The sequence below is a fragment of the Mustela putorius genome, unplaced genomic scaffold, assembly GCF_011764305.1.
Source record: "Mustela putorius furo isolate JIRA1106 unplaced genomic scaffold, ASM1176430v1.1 tig00003869_pilon_pilon_pilon, whole genome shotgun sequence".
Classification (NCBI taxonomy): domain Eukaryota; kingdom Metazoa; phylum Chordata; class Mammalia; order Carnivora; family Mustelidae; genus Mustela; species Mustela putorius.
Window position 1 is genome coordinate 11,570,781 of NW_025422021.1, and position 23,814 is coordinate 11,594,594.

The window sequence follows — 23,814 nt, forward strand, 5'->3', positions numbered from 1 at the left end:
AATGCCTACCTTCTAGGCACAAAAATAAGCATAATCTGTAATCATACATATTTGTGAAATAATGCTACATGCTAGGCATTAGATACCTATAAAGACCAGTTTCTTACCTTGAGAAACTTACATTCTATCCAAATAGGATACAACATCCTTTTGTCTCTCAATTCATGTTTTTGTTAATTAATTAATTTATTTATTTTTTAGCTAATTTGGTTTTTGTTTTCTCTTTAATAACTAAGTAAAACTAGAGAGGACATGCAATCTCACTGTGAGAACTTCACAATGGCCTGCGTAACTTTAACCAAAGGATAATGAGTGTTTTAAGGGTTACATACTCTGATTTTCAGAAGAATTATCTTGTTGCTTTGGAGTTTATCATGAGCAATCAGAGAAAAATGGAAGGACAACACATTTTCTGTTTCTCTATATACATTCATAGCAAATAACATTTGATATCTGTCCCTGCTTCCCAATAAGTGAGAAAAACCAAAATATGTTGACCTAAAAAAGTCTATTACCACAGCAAGCTATATAGGAAGAAAACAAGAATTTATATATTCAACAAATAGGAATCTAAAACTTCCACTAAACTAAATTTAAGTCAAGGCATTTGATTTATCATACTATAAAAAATTCCATGGAGAGATTATTCTTATTCACCCAGAATTTTCTTATAAGATCAATCCTAAGAAAAATACATAAGCATAAATACATAAGAGACATAAATACAGTATTTACACACATGCACACACACACACACACACACACACACACATATATCTATATAAACAGACACATATATACATGGCATAACTGAGTTGGTCTATATTCATCTCAATTTTCTACAACATTATTACCACAATGTGGTATAGAAGGTTTTTAAAATCTTGAAACCATGGCAAAATTAAATCATACTCAATTTAGTTTTCACATAAAGTGTATTTTATTGCAAGCATGCAGCTGGTAACTCTCCAGACACAAAATGCTGAATTAACTGTTAAATCTTCTCCTGAAGCATTCTGGATAAATAACAACAATAGTTAGGAATGTACAGACTATAAAGTTACTTCCCAATCCATTACATTCTATTACATCAATCCATGTCTGGCATTTGCATTCTTCAACTAAAGACTAACGTTTCCTTATCTTGAGCTCTAACTTGCTTGTAATTTGCCTAAGTCTGGTTGCTTTTTTCCTGGGTTCTAAAGACTACATATAGTTCATTTACTCTGGTTACCCTCTGGTCCATGAATGAGGCAGAGAGATTGGCCAAGTGAACTGCATGTACATATGACCTATAAAAGTTGAATACAGGAGGGAAAAAGAAGGACAATAATTGAAAGTAAAATAGACCTTGACTCAGATCTGAGTTGTGGTCCTCTATGGCACTAATTTGCCGCATGACATTCAAGTTATATTCTCTGTCTAAATCTTATCTATCATAATACTACTTGGGACAAGATACCAAAAAAGTATATACTTCTAGAGATACAACATCAATTCTGGCAGAATGTGTTTACAAGTTTCTAATTGTGCCTGCTTCTTGCCTATTTACTTCTTCTATGGTTCTCCATTTTCATTCAATTACGTTTTCTAAAATCCCTGTTTGGAACCATTTCTTAGTTACTAAACACCCACTCAGTCAATTAGACTAATCCTACCTACACTGAAAGATAAGGAGTATCTCTGAAGTATCTCCAAAAAACAGAGGTTCTTGGGAAATATAATAAAACCTGAATATAGTAATTCAGTAAACAGAGGTACTGTTTTCTGGAGTGCTGGGCTAGCTACTAATATACGCTTAGAACTTGCCTGATCACTTGTTCCATCTCCCTCATCTGATTTTCTTTTTTTTTTTTTTTCCCTCATCTGATTTTCTAAACCACCTACAGGATATTACTGTTTTACTAGATTAAAACAAACAAAATAAGTTCTTCTTACTTAAAAGAAATTAAAAGTGTTTAACATATTACAATATATTCCTTTTCAGTATTATTCCTTTTTGACAGGACTTGAACAGTGACTTCTTAACAAGACCCTTCATATTTAATATTCACATACTTGAGGTAGACATCTGTCCCAAAATGTTAATAATACACCTTTTCCCACATATTCTATAATATATAATAACACTCACCCAATATTTCATGAAAATAAAAGCTCTTCAGAAAATGAAGGAAACCTACATTTTATGATCCTTTGAAAAGGTTTGAAAACTAGCCATAATTTCAAGCACCATAAAAAATATGCACCCTTTCTTCAAATAAATATTAATGACATAAATAAAACAAAAACCCAACTATTCAGAGTAAGTAAATATTAAAGTATATACCATGTATACCTACCTAGCAACAGAATACATAAAGAGAAAATCATTGTCTGGTGAACCTGGGGTCTTGCTATAGTCTCTATACTTTTTCTGAGTAGTATTTTTGATATCTTTCATTACAGATTCCATTTCTTTACTTAAGTTGGTTTCTGACTGTAAAAAATGCAAACATACACATCAAGTTTATTCATATTCATTTTCTCTAAAATAGTCCAACACTACAATGTTTATCATATGAATTCATTAGGAAATTAAAAGTTAAAAAGTTAAAACAAATGTACATTAGCTATCCACTATAAATATTCTTAGTGCACAAAGATAAAATAGATCAAGAAATACCTTCTCCTATTTTATCCTAATTCTATATTGTGATTGGTTAGCCTATAATCTAACCATGAATTAACCACACAAACCTATATTCTAAAGAAATGAGTAGATGTCATTAAAATAATATTTTAGAACAAATTCCATGTTGATAAGCAATCTTTCATTTACATTCTCTTCTCAAAGACTAATATTGATGTCCCTTGCTTTGAGCATATTTTAAATACATAAAAATTTGGATTTACCAAGGGGGGGAAAAAAAACACAGATTCTAAAATTAGTCTTCAACTGAGAAAAAAAACTGTAAGGAGAGAAATCTTTGAGTAGCATTTAACTATGAATTTCTGTTTCAAAAGTCAAATATTAATAGTTTCCATAAATTCACTGCTTAAACTAGGCACAGTTATCACTTCTTTCAGATACTATATCCTAAATCTATAATGAAAGTGAAATATTTAAATATTTAAATGAAATAAATAAATCCTACTGGATGGGATAAAAGATGGGTTCACTTACACCAAATCCCACAATAAAGTAGACTGACTTCAGTGAATGGTTCAATTAAGTGTATGATATTTTATGTGATACAAACACATATAAATTGGACATAAATCTATAATTACATACATATAAAGTGTGTGTGTGTGTATAAATGTATCATGTTAATCCTAATATACTTAATGGACATATTTTTAAATTATTAGACTATGCTTTACATAACAAGATACATATATAAGTAATTTATTTGTTTGGCTTTGTTTTTAAAGATTTCAATTGTAAAAGAGTCTAACCATATCTAAGCTTATAGAACTTCATGATCTGGAAGAAGTATATTAAAACTATAGCAATTTGGACTAAGGAAAAGTATAGCCTTTGGTAATAATTTGTTCCATTATTATCATTTTTGTTTTTAGTAACCACAAATAGAAGAGAAAAACATCTAAAAGCAATTGTTGTTAAATATTTAAAGGTCCCCCCCCCCAAAAAAAAAGGTTCAAAGCTCCAGAGAAAGGAATGAAAATAAAAGGAACAAAAATGAGAGCTGAAAGCAGAGCTGAGTTTACCAGGATATTTCTGCCTTACACTGATGCTTACTGGGAAAGCTCCCGGCCGTCCCTGCAGCTCTTCCACTTCCTTTATGAGATCTTGTATGCTTTTGTTAGTAGGACGTTGCCAAAGGTTACTTTCCACATTGCTCCCAGGAAAACAAGGAAGAACACTGTTAGCAAACTGCCTACAGAGAGGACACGTGAATTCTCCTTTGTCCACCGAGAAGCCCTGAAGAACCTGATCATTCTAAAAGATGAAATAAACATACAGATTTATAATGCACAACTTATAGAAAACAAAATTTATACCATTACATTTTATAGTAAACAAATGAACCAGGCCAAAAAAAAAAAAAAAAAAAAAAAAATCTCTAATATATGTCATAAAAACATAAAGTCTCTTGATTTAATGAACACAGGCTGTTATATGCAACTGATGAATTACTAAACTCTACTTCTGAAACTAATAATACACTATATGTTAATTAATTGCATTTAAATTTTTTTAAAAAGATGATGTTACTTGAAGAAGAAAACATAAACAATGTCTCTCATTTGACTGTTGAAGCTTATCAAATCACTTGTTTCAACATGACAATCATGCAACACATCACCAAGAACTGTTTAAGTATCTTACTCTTCTCTCAGCATGAAACATCCAAATACTGAGGCAATTAATGTGTAATATAGATTTAAGATAGAGAATAACTTAAAAAGGAGGCCACTTTACAGTGGATCACCTTCCCCTTACCCCATGCCCCTGTTTTTATAATCTATAGGTGACCACTGGGAAGATTCTCTCAGTGCCCATGATCCTTGATAGAGAGTAGATAACTTCTGAGAATAAATCAAGGCTTAAAAATGTGATATGTCTTTGTCTGTCAAACACAACTGACTGGACTTTATGCAGTGAATTTGCTTAGCTTTAATGGATAGGGGAAAGATTCAGTTAGAGTACTCAGAATGTAAGTGTGATATGAGGGAAATTAATGTAATACCTTTCCTTCAGATATTTCTGATAGAAGAAGAGAAAACAGAATTGTTTAAACATAGACACATAAGCATATGTGCCTAGGAGGAAATTCTTACTCATTAGAGACTGCTATACATGCTAACTAACTAGAGGACTTAAGGCAGGAATCCAGACTATTAAATCTGTTCCTTTCTTTTGCCTGAAACCACGACACAGCCATTTTGCTCTTTTAGGCTATTACAATTGTGTAGTCCTAACCACTATTTCGCTCTTTTTCCCAGCAGTTTCTTTCGTATCCTGCCACTAACCTAATGTTTTATTTCAAAATATGTTTTAATGCATTAATGTAAATGTATGAATGCTACAATATGAACACTATTACTAACAAACAAAAAAATGAGGACAGAAGGAGAAAAATTTGTCTATGATTACAAAGGTAATGACAATATTAGGAAGAATTTAAGTTTCCCCACTCTTAATTTAGTGCTCATTTCATTATATCTTAGGTCTCAAATACTTTGACTAAAAAACCAAATTCTACTTTTTTTTTTTACTTTTTGACATTTATTTTTTTCAAGTTCTTAAAAATGAAACACCACATCTTTTTAAATCCAATTCTGCAAATATTTACTAAGCTCCTATCATATGTCAAATGCTATGCCAGGTAAGGACATAAAGACTTAAGGTACATCTTCACGTAAGGTACTAACAATATAAAAGCAAACAGAAACAAATAAGTTATAATAATAGCATGAAAAATACAAAAGAGAAGGCTTCTCAGAGAAGACTTGTGAGCTAACTTTTAAAAATACACAAGAAGGGTATATAGAAGGTGGGGCTGAGAGTCCTGATCATTGAAGGACATTCTATAAGCTCCCCTACAGCCTTAATTTTAAAGAATGTTAGATCCTCATCCTTGCCTTGATTAAAACTACGTTTTTTCTTGAAGCCTCCCCAGAAGCCTTCTCACCACTCTCCCCTCACACCTCAGTATTCTCATTTTTTAGTACTGGCTTAGGATCTTTACTCTTGCATTCTCCCATCTTTGTGGCTCATATCATTTAGGGATATCACACTTTTCCTTCCTTTTTACTGTCATCCACTGCCCTCAGTCACTGAAGACTTTGGTTTTCCTCATTGCTCCAAGACCTACGACCCTCTTATGCTACTTCAGTGAGTATGGGAACAACCAATCTTGTATCTTAGTCCATCAGCTTTTTGACCTCATTAGCTCCTATGGCACTGACCTCCACCTACCTGTTACCATGACCTGTTACCTGTAACCTTGACCACCCCCTTATACTAAAATGACCCAAAATTGTCCATATCTAAAAATATTAAAACCAAACAGCTTACAATCTGATTGCCAACTGCTATCTCCTCTTTTAGTTCCTTCCTTTTCTCTCAGTTTATCAAGACTTTCCTATTCTGCCTATACACCATGATGTATCACTTCAAAAACTGGTCAATACTTCTCATTCACCCTCCGTATGTCCTTCCATCATACATACCTTATAAAATCTTCATACAAAATTAATCCAGTGGATAACTTCTCTAATTCTGTACTCAAATTAAGTATTGTTAAAGAAGACTGAAGTAACTTCTTGCTACAAGCTGTTTCCACCTCAAATGAGGCCTGAATATTCCCAGGCAATCTTTCTCCAACATCCTATGAAGAATTCTCTCACCCAATTCCAAAGCAGTTTTTCCAAACCACCTCTTCACTTCTCAAGTCCTGTCACCTATCCCAGCCTTGCTTCCTTTACTCTGGAAGCATAAAGCTACATCTCCTACCTCAGAAAGAAAAGAATCATGACAGTTCCTTCAGCTTTCTGCCTTCTTCCACTCTAATATTTACTTAATAAATCCCGTAAGTCTTTCCATCCACTTTCTTTCTTCTAGTCTCTTTGCTAGTATCTCCTAACTAGTCTTCCAATCACACTGTTGCCACTATGATCCACCTAATGTGAGACTCTTACTCCCAATCAAAATCTTTCAGTGATCACAATTATCTCTCACCTTGATTCCTTCTTCCTCCTTACATTTCACATGTCATCTCTTACCAAGTCCAGGCTTCCTCTAAATAGATTTCAAATCTCTAAGCTCTTCTCCATCTCCAGTGTGATGACTAAGCTCAAGCCACTATCATCTTGTACCTCCTGAATATCATCACATTCTTTCTTACTCTACTGCAATCCCACAACAATCCCCTACCATCTACATAGCTGCCACAATGACATTTCTGAAGATGCCATTATTCTATTTAAAAGTCTTTAATAACTTTAGTGGCTCTCTGTAAAGAACTTATCTAAATAAAGTTCAAATTCCTTACACCAACTACAAGGCCCTTTACAATAAGAGCTCTAATTACTTTTTCAGTCTTACCTCTCATCACCATACTTCATCAAATGTTCTGGCACTCAGGAGAAGTTCCAGTAACACTTAACACATATACTGCAACTGTCTATTTATTCTGTCTCACACAAAGCATAGTAAACCCCTGGAAGGAAGGAACTGTGTCTTATTCACTACTGAATCCCCAATGTCGATCACAGTATCTGGAACACTATAGACACTAACTAAAATATTTGTTGAATGAATGACTGCAGATGTATGAAAAATGCATACTGTTCTTAAGGAACTATTAAGTAATTTATAAATGCTGAGTTGATGAAAGATAAAGATAAAACAAAAGGCAAGGCCAGATCATGAAGTACCCTGAATGCCATTCAAGGAAGAGTGAACTTCATGCCATTAGGAAGAATTCAGTAAAGGATTTTTAAGCCAACGACATATGTCATCAGATTTACATTTTAGAAAGATCAATGTAGTAAATAAATTAGACTTAGAGTAAGGAAACTGATAAGAAAGGAACTGCAATAGTCAAGAGGAGAGATGAAGGCATACACAAAAATGAAGAATAATGAAAAGTAGAATACAGTCAAGTGATACTTAAGAGACAGAATAAGAATTTACTTAGTGACTAAATGTGAGAGGTAAGGATACGAAGGGAAAAGTAGGAATCCACTCCTTTTAAGTTGGGAACTGGGAAATAAGGCCATCCTTTTAAGAGGCTGAGCTGAGAAAAAGAAAAACTGCAGCTACAGGGGAATGCAAAGTCAAGGGAAGAAATTCAGAATGAGAGGGACCTGAGCATCTTTAAGAATTGAAAGAAAGGATAGGCAGAATAGGCAGAAAAACTGAAGATAGAAATAAAAAAGAAGTTACCTTCTAAGAGATAAAGGCCCCTGAGGTGAAGAGGAGAAAGAAATACTAGAGCATCAACAGGAAAATTATTCCTGAACAGAAGAAGGAATACTACCTCAGAGAGTAAAAAAGAAAGGATTGGTTGGGATGCAGACTTATTTGTCAGGGAATAGATAAGCAAAGCAAGAAGCTAAGCTTAGTATGTGACAGAAAGCCACAGTTTTCTTGGTGACAAAGAAAGAGATAGAATCTCTTGAGAGAAAAGGGATCTTGGAGTTCAGGTGAAGAGCTTGGGATAGGGGAGCAAAGGATTGGAATAGCTGCTAAAGATACTAGGAGAGGAAACTAATCAAAGGTAGGTAAATGAATTGATAAGTAGTGTCCACAGTTGGTAACCCTAGTTTAAGCTGCTAATATACAGGAAACCACAAATTTACAGACATACCACTTCACTTAGTTTTAGGATTTTTCTGGCAGGGCTAGCTGTCTGGGTCTCAAATCAAGGCAGGAGGATTAAATGACTGCTCTTCAGAGCAGAATAGCCATAGTACAAAAAAGTGAGGCTAGGAAAGAACTAATGCTGGGAAATATACAAAGGGGTAAAGGACTAGAGATTTTGATGTCAGAAGCAAACACACTAATCAGAATGAAAATAAGAGAATCTGAAGGATAATCATATAATAAAATGATATTGTAGGATATTTTAAAGCTTAATATTTCAGAACTAGAGTAGCAAAGTCTAAAATTACTAATATGGAAATCATTTGCTAAAGTCATATAAAAAAATGAAATCCCTAAAGCTGAAGAGGTCAAGGAACCACAAGGCTGCATAGTTCAAATGGCAATCAAAATCATGTAAGATGAACTGGGATGTATATGCTAGAATGATATATACATTTTTAAATGATATATACATTTTTAAATCAACTTACCCGTAATGATTCCATGTAAGATTTATGACAATCTATGTGTAACGTGTGGCCACAGGTTTGTACATAAACACCTCCTTCCCAACCAATTGATACTGCCAAGAGACAAGAACTCTTAAAAAAAAAAAAAAAGACAAAATACAATTAATTTAAAAGAAAAATATACCTATTTAAATATATCCACGTAAACCTCTAAATGATTTCATAGTCATATTAATGAGAAGTTTCTATTTTTGTGATATAATGTTAGTACTCCTTTGACAGTCATAAGGCAGTATCTTTAAACTTGAAATACCACAAAGTTTCAGCTTCCACATATCTAGGCTCATAATGAATAAGAATAATTATAAGTTATACTTTCTCCACCCCATGAAAAATAAACTCTCAATATTATACTATACTTCAGTGTAAACTATTCTGCTGTTGATTATTTTACCTATTCTATATATTTCTCTGTGATACCTGACATTAACAACTTCCTTCTTTTCTTTCAATTTCATGATAGTTACCAAACAGTGTTATATTAGCTTCAGGTGTATGACACAGTAATTCAACAGTTCCATACATGACCTGGTGCTCATCACAAGTGCACGCCTTAATTCCCATCATCTGTTTCACCCCCACCCCGCACACCTCCCCACTAATAAATATCAATTCATTCTCTATAGAGTTCATTTCTTATTTTGTCTCTCTCTCTCTCTCTTTCCTTTGCTCATTTGTTTTGTTTCTTAAATTTCACATGAGTGAAATCATATGGTATTTGTCTTTCTCGGACTGACTTATTTTGCTTAGCATTATACTCTCTAGCTTCACCCATATTGTAAATGGCAATATTTCACTCTTTTTTATGGCTGAACGGGATAGTATCCAAAATACATAAAGAATTTATATAATCCAGGTGCCTGGGTGGCTCAGTTGTTAAGCATCTGCCTTGAGCTCAGGTCATGATCCCAGCATCCTGGGATCAAACCCCTCAGGGGGGTTCCTGGATAGCTCAGTCATTAAGTGTCTGCCTTCGACTCAGGTCGTGATCACCGGGTCCTGAGATCAAGCCCCCCACAAGGCTTCCTGCTCAGTAGGGAGCCTGCTTCTCCCTCTCCCACTCCCCTTGCTTGTGTTCCCTCTCTCACCGTGTCCCTCTCTGTCAAATAAATAAAATCTTTTAAAAAAAATTTATACAATTCAACACACAAAAAAACAAGTAATCCATTTTAAAAATGGGCAGAAGACATGAATAGACACTTCTCCAGAGAAAACATCCAGATGACCAACAGACACATGAAAAGACGCTCAACATCACTCATCATCAGGTAAATGCAAATCAAAACTACAGTGAGCTATCACTTCACACCTGTCAGAATGGCTAAAGTCAAAAACACAAAAAACAATAGGTGTTGGCCAAAATGTGGGGAAAAAAAGGAACTCTCACGCACTGTTGGTAGGGATGTAAATTGGTACAACTGCTATGGAAAACAGTAAAGAGGTTCCTCAAAAAATTAAAATTAGAACTACCCCATGATTCAATAATCATACTACTGGGTATACACACCCAAAATACAAAAATCTTAATTCAGAGAGATACATGTGCCCCTATATTTATAAAAGTATAATAAGTATGGGAGCAGCCCAATTGTCCATCGATAGAGGAATGGATAAAGATGTGGTATATATAAATATATATACATACACAATGGAATAACAACTTCTTTCTTAAAATACCTACTTCACCCTGGCTTCCATAATGCTACACTCTTTTGATGTCCCTCTGATCTATTTAAACCATTTGGTTTAGGCTTCCTTTTAAGACATTTTTCTTCATCTGCCCCTTCAATGTTTATATTCCTTAAGGTTATATGTTTTTGTGCTACTCTCTTAATAAATTGTTCTCCCTGAGTGACTTTAATCAGTAAATTCAACTATCTTACCAACTTGAACCGCTTGCCCCTGGAACAGATATTTGAGTATTTCTGCAATCTCTAGTTTGATGTCCCTGAGATAACATTAAAAAATGTGTCATGGGGCGCCTGGGTGGCTCAACTGATCAAGCGTCCGACTCAATTTTGGCTCAGGTCACGATCGTAGGGTTCTGGGATCAAGCCCCAAGCCAGGCTCTGCACTTAGCTTGGAGTCTTCTTAAGATTCTCTCCCTCTGCCCTCCCCGCTGCTTGCACATGTACATGCCCACACTCCCTCTCTAAAATAAATAAATAAAATCTTTTTTTTACAAATGTGACATTTTTCTCCATGAATCTTTCTTTTCCTCTTGGTTTAAAAAACTCCACAATCTATTTAGTCATCAAATCAGAAAGCTAAAAGTCATTCTACATCACATTCTTTTCCTTTACACCACAGTATTAGCTCCCAAACCACACAGATTCTATCTTCTAAATAACTTGTGATTTTGCCCCCTCCTCTCTGTTCCCACTATAACATTCATGTCTGTATCATTTTTTGTGGGGGAGTGGGTTCTTCAATAAAGTTTCTTTTTGTTTTTTTTAATTTATTTGAGAGAGAGAGAGAGACCACGCTCAATCATGCACGTGGGGTGGGGGAGGTAGGGAGGGAATGAAGGAGAGGGAGAGAGAAAAAGTCCCAAGCAGACTCCCCGCTCAGCAGGGAGCCCACAAGGGGCTTGATCTCACATCTCTGAAATTACGACCTGAGCCAAAGTCAAGAGCTGGTCACCTAACCAACCAAGCCACCCAGGCACCTCTTCAATAAAGTTTCCTGACTGGTCTCCCTGACTCCAATATCTTCTCTGCATAATGTATCACCCTCCATACATTTTTCTAGACTACAAATTTGGCCATAAGATAACCTCAATAGGTACCTTAACATTTACAAAGGTTTAATATAATATGCAGAAGAAGGGACCCAGATTATATAAACAACAATACCTTTTTGAAATCTATTCTAAAAGTTAATTGCTTTTATCGCCTCTCCTTCTCTTACATCTTCAACTTACTCTTCTCTCCTTCCCTACCAATTCTTTCCCTTCAACCTATAAATAGGCTTAGACTTTTCCTCCTAAAATAATTTTCTTTGAATTTTCATTTGGCCTCTGTTAAACAGTACTTGGGCCTGAACCTGATTTTACTCTCCAGAGTATGTAGTAAACAGATGACCATGTGAGAGCAATAAAGGTGTACCATGGGTGCCTGGGTGGCTCAGTGGGTTAAGCCTCTGCCTTCGGCCCAGGTCATGATCCCAGGGTCCTGGAATCAAGTCCCGCATCGGGCTCTCTGCTCAGCAAGGAGCCTGCTTCCTCCTCACTCTCTGACTCACTGCCAACTTCTGCCTACTTGTGATCTCTATCCATCAAATAAATAAATAATCTTTAAAAAAAAAAAAGGTCTACGAGTGACAGAAATTCATGAAAGATTTAAAAGCCATTAAAACTGAGTACACCTTTAAACTTTATTTTTACATTGAGATGAAACATTTACATTATAATGTAAGATAACCAAATAATCTTTAAACAATAACAAACAAAATTCCAATGTTAAATCAAGATTGTTCACGAGGAACTAAAAGTTGAAAATATGACACAGTGCAAAATGCTTTCCCAGCCAATTTAAAGATGCATAACAGCACAAATCAAATACCCACAGCAGGTGAGCTAACTTCTATTGTTACAAATCAGAAAAGCAACAGAGACCTCTCATCTCTGTTTTATGTTTTGGAGCCACTTGAAGTAGCAGATTTAGATCATTTTAGGATGGTTGGTATTCAGGTAATAAACAAGCTGCTCTCTTTGGCAATATATTATAAAAACATAATCAATCTTTCCTTTTAATAAAAGCAGTTAGTTTTCAAAACTAAAATCAGGGGGCGCCTGGGTGTTACATTCAGCTGAGCATCTGACTCTTGGTTTCGGCTCAGGTTGTGATCTCAGGGTCTTTTTTTTTTTAAGATTTTATTTATACATTTATTTGAGAGGGAGAGAGCATGCACATGAGCACAAGCAGCAGGAGGGGCAGAGGGAAAGAGAAAGGGAGAAGTAGACTCTCCGCTGAGCAGGAAGCCAGATGTGGGACTTGTTCCCAGGACTCCTGGATTATGACCCGAGCTGAAGGCAGGCACTTAACTAACTGAGCCACCCAGGTGCCCCATGATCTCAGGATCCTGAGATCTGGCCCCACAGCGAGCTCCATGCTCAGCACAAATCTGCTTGAGACTTCCTCTTCCTCTCCCTCTGCCCCTCCTCCAAATCCTACTCTCTATCTCTCAAATAAATAAATCTTAAAAAAAAAAAAAAAAAAACTAACTAAAATCAGTATATCATTTGTCTATGTAATGGTTATGGTTAGATTTCTTATACGAATCAGATAGAATAAAAAGGGCAGGAAACATTTACTAACATAAGACTAATATTTTAAAAAGACTTCAATGATGTGCCCATCATTGTGCTAAGAATTGCTTAATGCTGAATCTTAACCTCAATATTTATTAAAACCTTACAAAAAAGGAATGAAAAATTTACCAAGATCACGCAGTTACAAATGCCAGAGCCCCACTTCAAACCCAAGTCTATCGACTCCAAAGCTCAGGTTCCCTCCCAACTGGGTCCCATCTCTTATATATAATACTCTAGAGTCTCAGCAGCAGTACTACTTGCATGACTAAAATTCTATAGGTCATCTCTGTAAATTGCATGCAACTCATGTGAAGAGAGCAGAGTCTACACAGTTCAATTCTGTAATCAAAATCAGTGCCCATTAACAGTAACTCTTCTGCTGTAGTCTGTCTGCCTATGAAACCATACTAGAGTAGTTCAGTAAGAAATCTAGTAAGCATCTACAACCCACATAGCATGTGGTATGCCCTGAGGGAACCATAAAACCGATGTAAGAACAGCCCTACACTTCTAGAGGTATACAGTCCAGGGAACACACTAGATATTTTGTATATACTATTTATGTATATAAATAACCACATTGAAAGTAGGAAAGTATTGTGTGAAAATACATATATTTAAGAATAAAATCCCACATCACTGACAAACACACAATAGAGATTCTGTCCAATTCAGATATCAGTTCAGAGTTCTTACAAAAGAGATTTTTTTCTAGAAATGAATAACTATTCTGGATACTTTAAGAAAGATACCATACTCTTTATCTCCTTTATTAGATCTCCCCTTCCCTCAAACTTATTTTGCTCTTAAGTCTGGGTTATATTCTCATTTGATCAAGTTATTTTGCTTTCCTGTTTGGCTCTAGGATTCATCTCTACTCATCTACTCTAGAGTGATTCAAAATGACAAAATCAAAACCAGGATTATGGCAACAGAATAAAATCCAAATAAAGGTGGTAGTAAATTTCTTCAAAAGCAGAACTTAGTACAATTTAATCATCTTCTTCAAAATGAAGATATTTATTGGTCTATGACATATACACACACACACACACACACACACACACACACATATATATAGCAAAAATATTAAAAAAAATAGAGAAGAAAAAAGTGTGAAAATGTGTGCATATGTATGCCAGTACATGCACGTGCATGCACACACACACACAGGCTTCTTTTTCCAAATAATAATAATTTTTTTAAAGCCTCTGAAAACATATGGAAGCATGGTCCTCATTACCTATTCCAAACTGCCTTATAAGCTCTATCTAACCTGAGCACTCTGAAAAGGCTAGCTTAAATATGAAAAACTCTACTATACATTTATACTGACCTTTATAATGTGCAAAGTGATTTAAAAAAATCTTTAACCTTGTAGGTAACTGCATGAAAAATTACATGAGCCCTATTTTATAGCCAAGGAAATTGAATCCTAGACTGTTTATCTGGCAAGCTTACATTGCTAAGACCAGGCCCCAGTTTTCCTCACCTGGAACTCTTTCTGCTCTACACAATGCCTCCCTCCCTAGACCACCATCTCCTCAAGAAACCACCAGATGCCTTCTCCTCAGTCCAGGCTACTGAACCACATCCTATTCTGATGCTCATCATTACTAGGTCAGTTATTGTTTACTTTACATTTTTAAAGCATTATAATGAGATCTTATTGTATATCTTTAAATACAAATAAAAGAAGAAGGCAAAAATCTTCATAAAATATTCAATGTAAATCTAGAAGTTTTTATAGAGTGAATATCATTGCATTGAACTGAATGTGTATATCTCACAATAAACAACATTTAAAACATAGTTGTAACACAACCTGAAATTTTTACTTATTAACAGATTTCCATTTCTTTACTACCTATGTAGTAAACTTTTTTTCTAGTAAATGTCAACATTCCAAATAAGAATGACATTTGATAGAAGAAAACATAAAAAGTAAAGCTCTGGAGAAAGTAACCATCAATTTTGCTGACAAAAATACTATATGATAAAAAGGGTACTTACATCCTTAAAATAACGCTGTAATAATGAAAGTCTCACATCATGAACTGCTGCACATGTATCCCAAGGGTAAATCTGCTCCTCTTCAGTGATAGGCAATTTTTTTGGATCAATGTTGTCACGGCACTGCCCTAAAACTACATTAACAACAAAAACAACAGCCCATTAAATAACCAACCTGATTCAACATGATTCATTGAAAGTTGTTATTTATCACAAGCTACACTAATTTTTCTACAATTAGGATATTTTTTAAAGACCCCCAAAAAAGTGATATTCTAGTTTTCTTCTACAGAGTAAATAAATCTTAAAATATGACAACGGTGCCTGGGTGGCTCAGCTGAGTTAAACATTCAACTCTTGGCTTCAGCTCAGGTCATGATCTCAGGGTTGTGAGACTAAGCCCTACATACACTCCATACTCAGTGTGGAGTTTGCTTGAGATTCTCTCCCTCTCCCTGTCCCTCTATCCCTCCCACTTGTCAAAAAAATGAATGATTCTTAAAAATCTGACAATTTTTTTTTGAAATAACACTAGAAGATTAGTATGAACTTTGGGTGGATGGATGGATGGATTGCAATGGAGGATGGTTTTCAAAATATGTCCCCTGAAAAAACCTAGAAGTTATGATTCTCTAGTATCAATAACCTTTATTTCTAAATATTCTGTTTCTCACTAAAAGGAAACAGAGATCCTTGGAGAAAGAAGTGCATCCAGGGTTGGAGCCTGGAATTGTATGTAATAAAGAGCAAGAGGGTATTCAAACACAGAGGGACCACATCATAAAGACCTGCAGGAGTTCTGAAGGCCAAATTTGAGAAAATTTGAGTATTGAAAAGAGTAATAGTAACAGATAACACATGCATTGATTTAGGCAAGGAACATCAAGTAAAAGGGTGAAGTGTCAGAGTCTCAATATATCATCCTATAGATTACCTACCACTATAACCAAGCGATCAAACTTGGTTGGCATCACCAACAATGAGACAAACTGTCACTATGAGCCTCTTAATGTGATGGAATGGGAAGGGACGTCATTTATATAATGCTATTGCCAAAAATGTTTAACTTAAACCTAATAAGGAAATAATCACAGGAATCCGGAAAATGAGATATTCTACAGAACTGACCTAGACGCTTCAAAATTTTAAAAAGGGCCTGAAGAAACTATTTTAGTCAAGGAAACTAACAAGAAATGAGAACTAAGGGGTACCTGGGTGAATCAGTCAGTTAAGTGTCTGCCCTTGGCTCAGGTCGTGATCCTAGGGTTCTGGGATCAAGCCTCACACGGGGCTCCCTGCTCAGCAGAGAGTCTGCTTCTTGCCCTGAATCTCCCCTCCCCCTGTGCCCAGCTTGCATTCTCTCTCAAATAAATAAATAATATCTTAAAAAAAAAAAAAAGAAAAAGAAATGACAACTAAATGCAATGTATGATCGTTTTCTTGGATCAAGAAAAAATCTGAGGCGCCTGGGTGGCTCAGTTAGTTAAATGTCTGCCTTTGGCTCAGGTCATGATCCCAGGGTCCTGGAATTGAGCCCTGCATTGGGCTCCCAGCCCAGCCGGAGAGTCGGTTTCTCCTTCTCCATCTGCCTGCCACTACCCCTGCTTCTGCTCGCGCCCTCTCTCTCTCTCTCTCTCTCTCTCTCTCTGTCAAATAAATAAATAAATAATCAACCAATCTTTATTTTAAAAACCTGTTATAAAAATACTGAGAATCTGAACACAAAATATTAGATATTACTATTAAATTTCTTGGGTATAATAATATAGAAGAATATCTTTGTTCTTAGGAGATACATTCTTAAGTATTCAGAGATAAAACATCATGACATCTGCCATTTTCTTCTAAAAAGTGTGTGTGTGTATATGTGTATATAGATAAGAGAGGAAAAGAAAAACAAACATGGCAATATGTCAACAATTGTTGAATGCAGGGAAAGAGTATTCTGTAGATTCAAAACTTTAAAAATGAAAAGTTTGGAAAGAGGTATATAGCAAGAGAGAAAAAATAATAATAAGATTTTATAATTGTAAAATATCTAAAGCACAAAAAAAGGGAGTGGGGATATAAACATATAGTGCCATATATTATTACAAGACTCAGTAAGCATGGGAAGGATATTCTTCAGGAAACAGTATTAGACATATAAATGTGGGCCCTAAGTTCTGAAGAGATTTACAGCAGCAGCAGAAAGAAGAGATAGAAGGAGGGAGATGCTAGGAACCAAAATAATATTACCTATAATGTATAATCCTCTTAATACACTGCTGGATTTGGCTTGCTAGGATTTTGTTGAAGATTTCTGGATCTATATTCATAAAAGATACTAGGTCTATCATTTTCTTTTCATGTGATATTTTTATGTGTCTTTGGCATCAGGATAAGGCTGTTAATATAGAATGAATTAGCAAGTATTCCCTCTTTTTCTTTTGCTTTTTTTTTTTTTTTTTTAAGTTTGAGAAGGACTAATGATAATTCTTTAAATATTTGGTAGCATCATGAGTGAAGCTTTCTGGTCTTAGGCCTTCATTCATTGAGAAGTTTGTGATTACTGATTCACTCTCTTTATTCAATGTCTGTTCAAATTTTCTATTTCTTCTTGAGTCAGTTTTAGTAGTTTCTGTGTTTCTAGGAACTTATCCATTGCATTTAGGATATCAAATTCATGAATTTGATAAATAAATTTTAAAAAGACTTTATTTATTTGAGAGAGAAACAGAGAGAATAAGCAGGCACAGGGCAGAGGGAGAGGGGGAAGCAGACTCCCTGTTGTGTGACAGAGGCAGACGGACATGGGGCTCAATCCTAGGACTCTGAGATCATGACCTAAGTCAAAGTCAGATACTTAACCAACTGAGTCACCCAGGTGGCTCTGGTATGTATCATGTTCATAACTATTTCATCTTCTTGATGGAGTGACTCATTTATCAATATATAATGTCCTTTTTCTTCTTGTGACAATGTTTTGCTTAAAATCTATTCTGTATGAAATTAGCAGAGCCATCCCAGCTCTCTTTTGGTTCTATTTGCATGGAATACTTTTTCCCATCCATTTTCAACCTATTTGTGTCTTTGGATCTAAAATGTCTTTTATAGACAGCATATTCATGTTTTTTAGTCTATTCTATCAATCTCTGCCTTTTAATTGGAGAGTTGAATACATTTATATTTCAAATAATTATTGATTTAGAAGGGCTTAATTCTGCTTTTTGCTTTTTATTTCTATATGTTCCTCACTTTGTTTATTACCATGTACTTTTGTGATTAATTGAATATTCTAGTTTACCATATTGATTCTCTTCTCATTTCTCATCTTAGATTTTTCTTAAATGGTTACCTTCACTTTCTAAGAATTAAGGTGGAAACATTAATATCAACTTCCAATAGTATACAAAAATTCTGCTTCTTTGCAGCTCCATCTCCCCTCCTTGCCGTTCATGTTTTTGACTATCTGCATTTTTCTACAAGAACATTGATATTTGGTTTAAAAATCTCAATCTGCAGGTCTTTCTGGATTCAGTTCCTTATTACAGGCTTTTTGTTTATTACATATGTTTTTTAAAGCACTACGATTAAAACACTGACTTTCTTGAGTTTTTCAAAGACTGTGGTGAGTAATAAAATGGAAAAGATTATATAATATTGTATTCTTCTACGAAGAACTGAAATTCCCCAAGTCAATAATATTTACAACAGACATTCTGCACAATAATGAGACAGCATATAAAACAATCCCTTTAGAACTTTATAAAACTGCTATAAAGGCCCTTAACTTAAGCAGTGTTTTGAAGGACTCCTAATCAAAAGTCTATAATTCAGCACAACTCAAATGTTAGACTAAGGGGAGAAATCATGGGACTCTTCTTTGATGCATGGTTTCAAGACAGGCCAATAAAGGATTGATGGCTATAAAAAAGTCTAGAGCAATAACTAGCACCCAGACCGTGGTCTCTAAATACCATTTCCCAGTAAAAGAAACTAAGAGAAAGGTATAACTTGCCATGCCAAAAGATGTAAACTCCCAAGTCTGTAAGTTTTGTATTAAAGAACTGAGGAAGTAATATGAAGAGGCTCTCACTGAACAAAGAAGAATGTGATCATTAACAAGAAATTAACCACAACACATCATAATGATACTAATTAATAGTATCATTATATATATAATATGCATGTGTTATATATTATATATATAAGAGTACTAGTACTAATACTAGTACTAATTAATTATTTTGGGAAAGTACTAAAGAACCACTACCTCAATTCTTGGAGCACTACTAAATAAAGGGAAAGAAGATGGTATTTATCCTGTCTTTCAAGTATAATTTATTTGTAACCAAAATAGTTAATGAAGTAAAATTTCTTTTATAGAAATATTTCAGGTAATAAACAAAAAATGAAAGATTTATGATCTCTGATGAACTGACTTCTCTAGGGAATAGTCATCATTTAAAGTGAATTATCTCAAACAGACAGAAAACAGAGTGGACAGAGGAAAGAGTTAAACATCATGGGGATATATTCAGCAAAATCCAAAATGTTCTTCAATGAGCCAATTTTGTAAAAAAAAGAGTAAAATGTACGGAAGTAAGAGAGCACCTACTTGAGAGAATGGAAGAGGAAAACAGGAGATGAAAAGGAAACTGCTAATTAAAAGATTACAAGGAGACCCTATAACTATAAATTAATTAATCTAATAAAGTAAATAAGAAACAACTGGAAAATTTTGAACACTGATTAGATATTTAATTATACTGAGGAACTAATTTACTTATGAGTCACTGTGGTTATGTTTTAAAAATAAGAACTTTCTTTTTAACTGAAACAGTAAAAATATTTATAGATGAAATGAAATGAAATGATGTCTGGAACGTGCTTCAGTATAATTTGGGGCATGGGGGAAGATAAATAAGATTAGTTCAAGTTAATCACTATTGAAGATTGATGGAGACATGGAAGTTCATTTCACTAGTCTCTTTACTCCATTATGTGGTTAAAATGTTCCATATTCATATTCACCATGATCAAGTGAGATTTATTTCTGGTCTACAGGGAATGCAGGGTGGTTCAACATCCACAAAACGGTCAATGTGAAACACCACATTAGTAAAAGAAAGAATAACCATATGATTCTCTCAAAAGATGCAGAAAAAGCACCTGACAAAATACAGCAACCATTCTTGATAAAAACTTCAACTAAATAGGGATAGAGGGAACGTACCTCAACTTCATAATGGCCATGTACAAAAAAGCCACAGCTAATACCATCCTCAATGGGGAAAAACTGAGAGCTTTTCCTCTACAATCAGGACAAAACAGTGACATCCACTTTCCCCACTGTTATTTAACATAGTACTGGAAGTCCTAGCCTAGCAATAAGACAAGAAACAAATAAGAGGCATCCAAATAGGCAGGGAAGAAATCAGACTTTCATTATTGGCAAAAGACATAATACTCTAGGTAGAAAACCCAAAAGACTCCACCAAAAAATTGCTAAAACTGATACAAGAATTTAGCAAAGTCACAGGATAAAAAAATCAATGTAATGAAATTGGTTTCATTTGTGTACACCAATAATGAAGCAGCAGAAAGAGAAATCAAGGAAGTGATCCCATTATTACTTCTCCAAAAACCATACCATACCCAGGAATAAACCTAACTAAAGAGGTATAAGATCTGTACTCTGAAAATAATAGAACACTTATAAAAAAAAATTGAAGAGGACACAGAGAAATGAAAAAAACATTCCATGCTCAAGGATTGGAAGAATAAATATTATTAAAATGTCTATACTATCCAAAGCAGTCTACATATTTAATACAATCCTGATCAAAATACCAACAACATTTTTCACAGAGCTATAACAAACAATCCTAAACCATGTATGGAACCACAAAAGACCCCAAACAGCCAAAGCAATCTTGAAAAAGAAAGCAAAGTTGGAGGCACCACAATTCTGGATGTCAAGCTCTATTACAAAGCTGTAACTATCAAAATCGTATGATACTAGCACAAAAACAGACACATAGATAAATAGAACAAAATAGAAGGCCCAGAAATAGACCCATAACTGTATGGCCAACTAATCTTTGACAAAGCAGGAAAGAATATCCAATGTAAAAAAAGACAGTGTCTTCAACAAATGGTATTGGGAAAACTGGACAGCAACATGTAAGAAAATGAAACTGGACCACTTTTTTATACCATCCATAAAAATAAATTCAAAATGGATTAAATACCTAAACATGAGACCTGAAACCATAAAAATCCTAGAGGAAAACACAAGCAGTAACCTCTTCAACATCAGCTGTAGCAACTTCTTACTAGATACATCTCCTATGGCAAGGGAAACAAAAGTAAAACTGAGTTACTGGGACTACGTCAAAATAAAAAGCTCCTGCACAGCAAAGGAAACAAGCAACAAAACTAAAAGGAAACTGATGGAACAGGGTAAGTTATGTGCAAATCACATCTGATAAAGGGTTAGTATCTAAAAACTGTAAAGCACTTATCAAACTCAACACCCAAAAAACAAATAATCCAGTTAAGCAGTTAAGAAATAGGAAGAAGACACAAAGAGACATTTTCCCAAGGAAGGTGTATATACAGATAGCCAACAGACACATGATAGGATGCTCAACATCAGTCATCATCAGGGAAATGCAAATTAGAACTACAGATACAGAGATATCACCTCATACTGTGAGAACGGTAAAACAAACAGCACAGGAAACAACAGGTGTTGGTGAGGATGCGGAGAAAAGGGAACCTTCTTACACCGTTGGTGGGAATGCAAGCTGGTGCAGCCACTCTGGAAAACAGTATGGTGGGTCCTCAAAAAGTCAAAAATAGAACTACCCTATGACTCAGGAATTTATACTACCAGGTATTTACTCAAAGGATACAAAAATACTAATTTAAAGGGACACATGTTTATAGCAGCATTATCAATAATAGCCAAATTATGGAAAGAGCCCAAATGTCTGATGAATGGATAAAGAACATATGGTGTGTGTGTGTGTGTGTGTGTGTGTGTGTGTGTGTGTGATGTATCACACAACAGAATATTAGCCTTCAAAAAGAATGAGATCTTGCTATTTGCAACAAGGTGGATGGAGTTAGTGTTTATTATGTTAAGGGAAACAGGTTAGTCAGAGAAAAACAAATACTTGATTTCACTTACATGTGGAATTTTTTTTTTAAGATTTTATTTATTTATCTGACAGAGATCACAAGTAGGCAGAGAGACGGGATGGGGGAAGCAGGTTCCCTGCTGAGCAGAGAGCCTGATGCAGGGCTCAATCCCAGGACCCTGAGATCATGACCCGAGCCAAAGGCAGAGGCCTTAACCCACTGAGCCACCCAGGCGCCCCTTATATGTGGAATTTAAGAGACAAAACAGATGAACACTGGGGGAGGGGGGAAAAAGGCAAATCCTTAGACACTCTCAACTATAGAGAAGAAACTGAGAGTTGGTGGAGGGGAGATGGGGGAAGATGGGCTAAATGCATGATGGGCACTTGTTTTGATGAGCACTGGATTTTATATGTAAGTGATGAATCATTAAATTCTATTCTTGAAACTAATATTGCACTATATGTTAACTAACTAGAATTTAAATAAAAACTTGAAACAAAAAATAAAATAAAATATCCCATATTAAAACTTAAAAAGATAAAAGAAAAAGGGACAGATTAAAATAGAGGTCAAAAGTAAGGAAAAAAGTAGAGAGTGGTAAAATGCAAGATGTCAGTAGGTGTGTGAGGCTCAGAAAGTTAGGAAACAGAGACTTCACCTGCTACAGTTCCCTATTAAAGTCACTCTTTAGAGATCTAATGCTTTTTCATGTTAGCTTCTTATTCATTTCCTTCTATCTATAAAAAAGAGCTACAATATAGTGGAATTATCCAGTATTAATAAGTTTAGCTAGTGTACAAAATTGTAAAAAAGAATTAAATGAAGTGACAATTTGGTCAAATCAACTTTAAAAATATAAAATAATAAAGATTAAAACAACAAAAACAATGGGACGCCTGGGTGGCTCAGTTGGTTAAGCAGCTGCCTTCGGCTCAGGTCATGATCCCAGCGTCCTGGGATCGAGTCCCACATCGGGCTCCTTGCTCGGCAGGGAGTCTGCTTCTCCCTCTGCCTCTGCCTGCCATTCTGTCTGCCTGTGTTCACGCTCTCTCTCTCTCTCTCTGACAAATAAATTAAAAAAAAAAAAAAAAAAGTTGTTAAAAAAAAAAAAAATCTCTGCCTTCATTAGGGCAGAGATTCTGTTTTGCTTTGTTTTATACTATGACAGTATCTGGCACCTAGGTTCCCGATAAATATTTGTGGGATGAATGAATAAAGGAATACATAAAACATTAATGATTATGAAGTATTTGGTGAAAAAGTTATAAAAAGTTAAGTGGCAATAATCTAATAGTCTAGTTTTGTCACAGCAGTAGAAAACAGAAATAGCTACAAAACTAGCCAATACTCTCAGACATCTCCTTATTTTTTTAAAGATTTACTTATTTATTAGAGAGAGAGACAGAGAGACAGAGAGCACGCATGTGCCCAGGGGCAGGGGGAGGGTAGAGGGAGACAGGGAGGCAGACGCCCCGCTGAGCACAGGGCTCCATCTCATGACC

General features: G+C 35.0%; 1 protein-coding gene and 1 long non-coding RNA gene across 10 annotated transcripts in view; one reads left to right on the plus strand and one right to left on the minus strand.

Moving 5' to 3' along the window:
- Positions 1 to 23,814, minus strand: part of UBR3 (ubiquitin protein ligase E3 component n-recognin 3) — a 239,123-nt gene that overhangs the window by 88,801 nt on the left and 126,508 nt on the right. For 6 of the 8 annotated variants that reach the window (XM_045066843.1, XM_045066849.1, XM_045066845.1 and 3 more), the window contains 4 exons: positions 15,179 to 15,312; positions 8,812 to 8,922; positions 3,734 to 3,946; positions 2,343 to 2,479 (listed from right to left, as the gene is read on the minus strand). In XM_045066843.1, the coding sequence (XP_044922778.1) occupies positions 2,343 to 2,479; positions 3,734 to 3,946; positions 8,812 to 8,922; positions 15,179 to 15,312 (595 nt within the window). The remainder of the gene's footprint in view (positions 1 to 2,342; positions 2,480 to 3,733; positions 3,947 to 8,811; positions 8,923 to 15,178; positions 15,313 to 23,814) is intronic. The other 2 variants (XM_045066846.1, XM_045066844.1) reach the window with 1 other exon arrangement.
- LOC106004977 overlaps positions 1 to 23,814 on the plus strand; it is a 132,635-nt gene that overhangs the window by 70,226 nt on the left and 38,595 nt on the right. The window contains exon 3 of one of the 2 annotated variants that reach the window (XR_006602528.1): positions 14,698 to 14,785. The exons of the other annotated variant lie outside the window; for it this stretch is intronic. This is a non-coding gene — a long non-coding RNA (uncharacterized LOC106004977). The remainder of the gene's footprint in view (positions 1 to 14,697; positions 14,786 to 23,814) is intronic. 2 annotated transcript variants of the gene reach the window in all.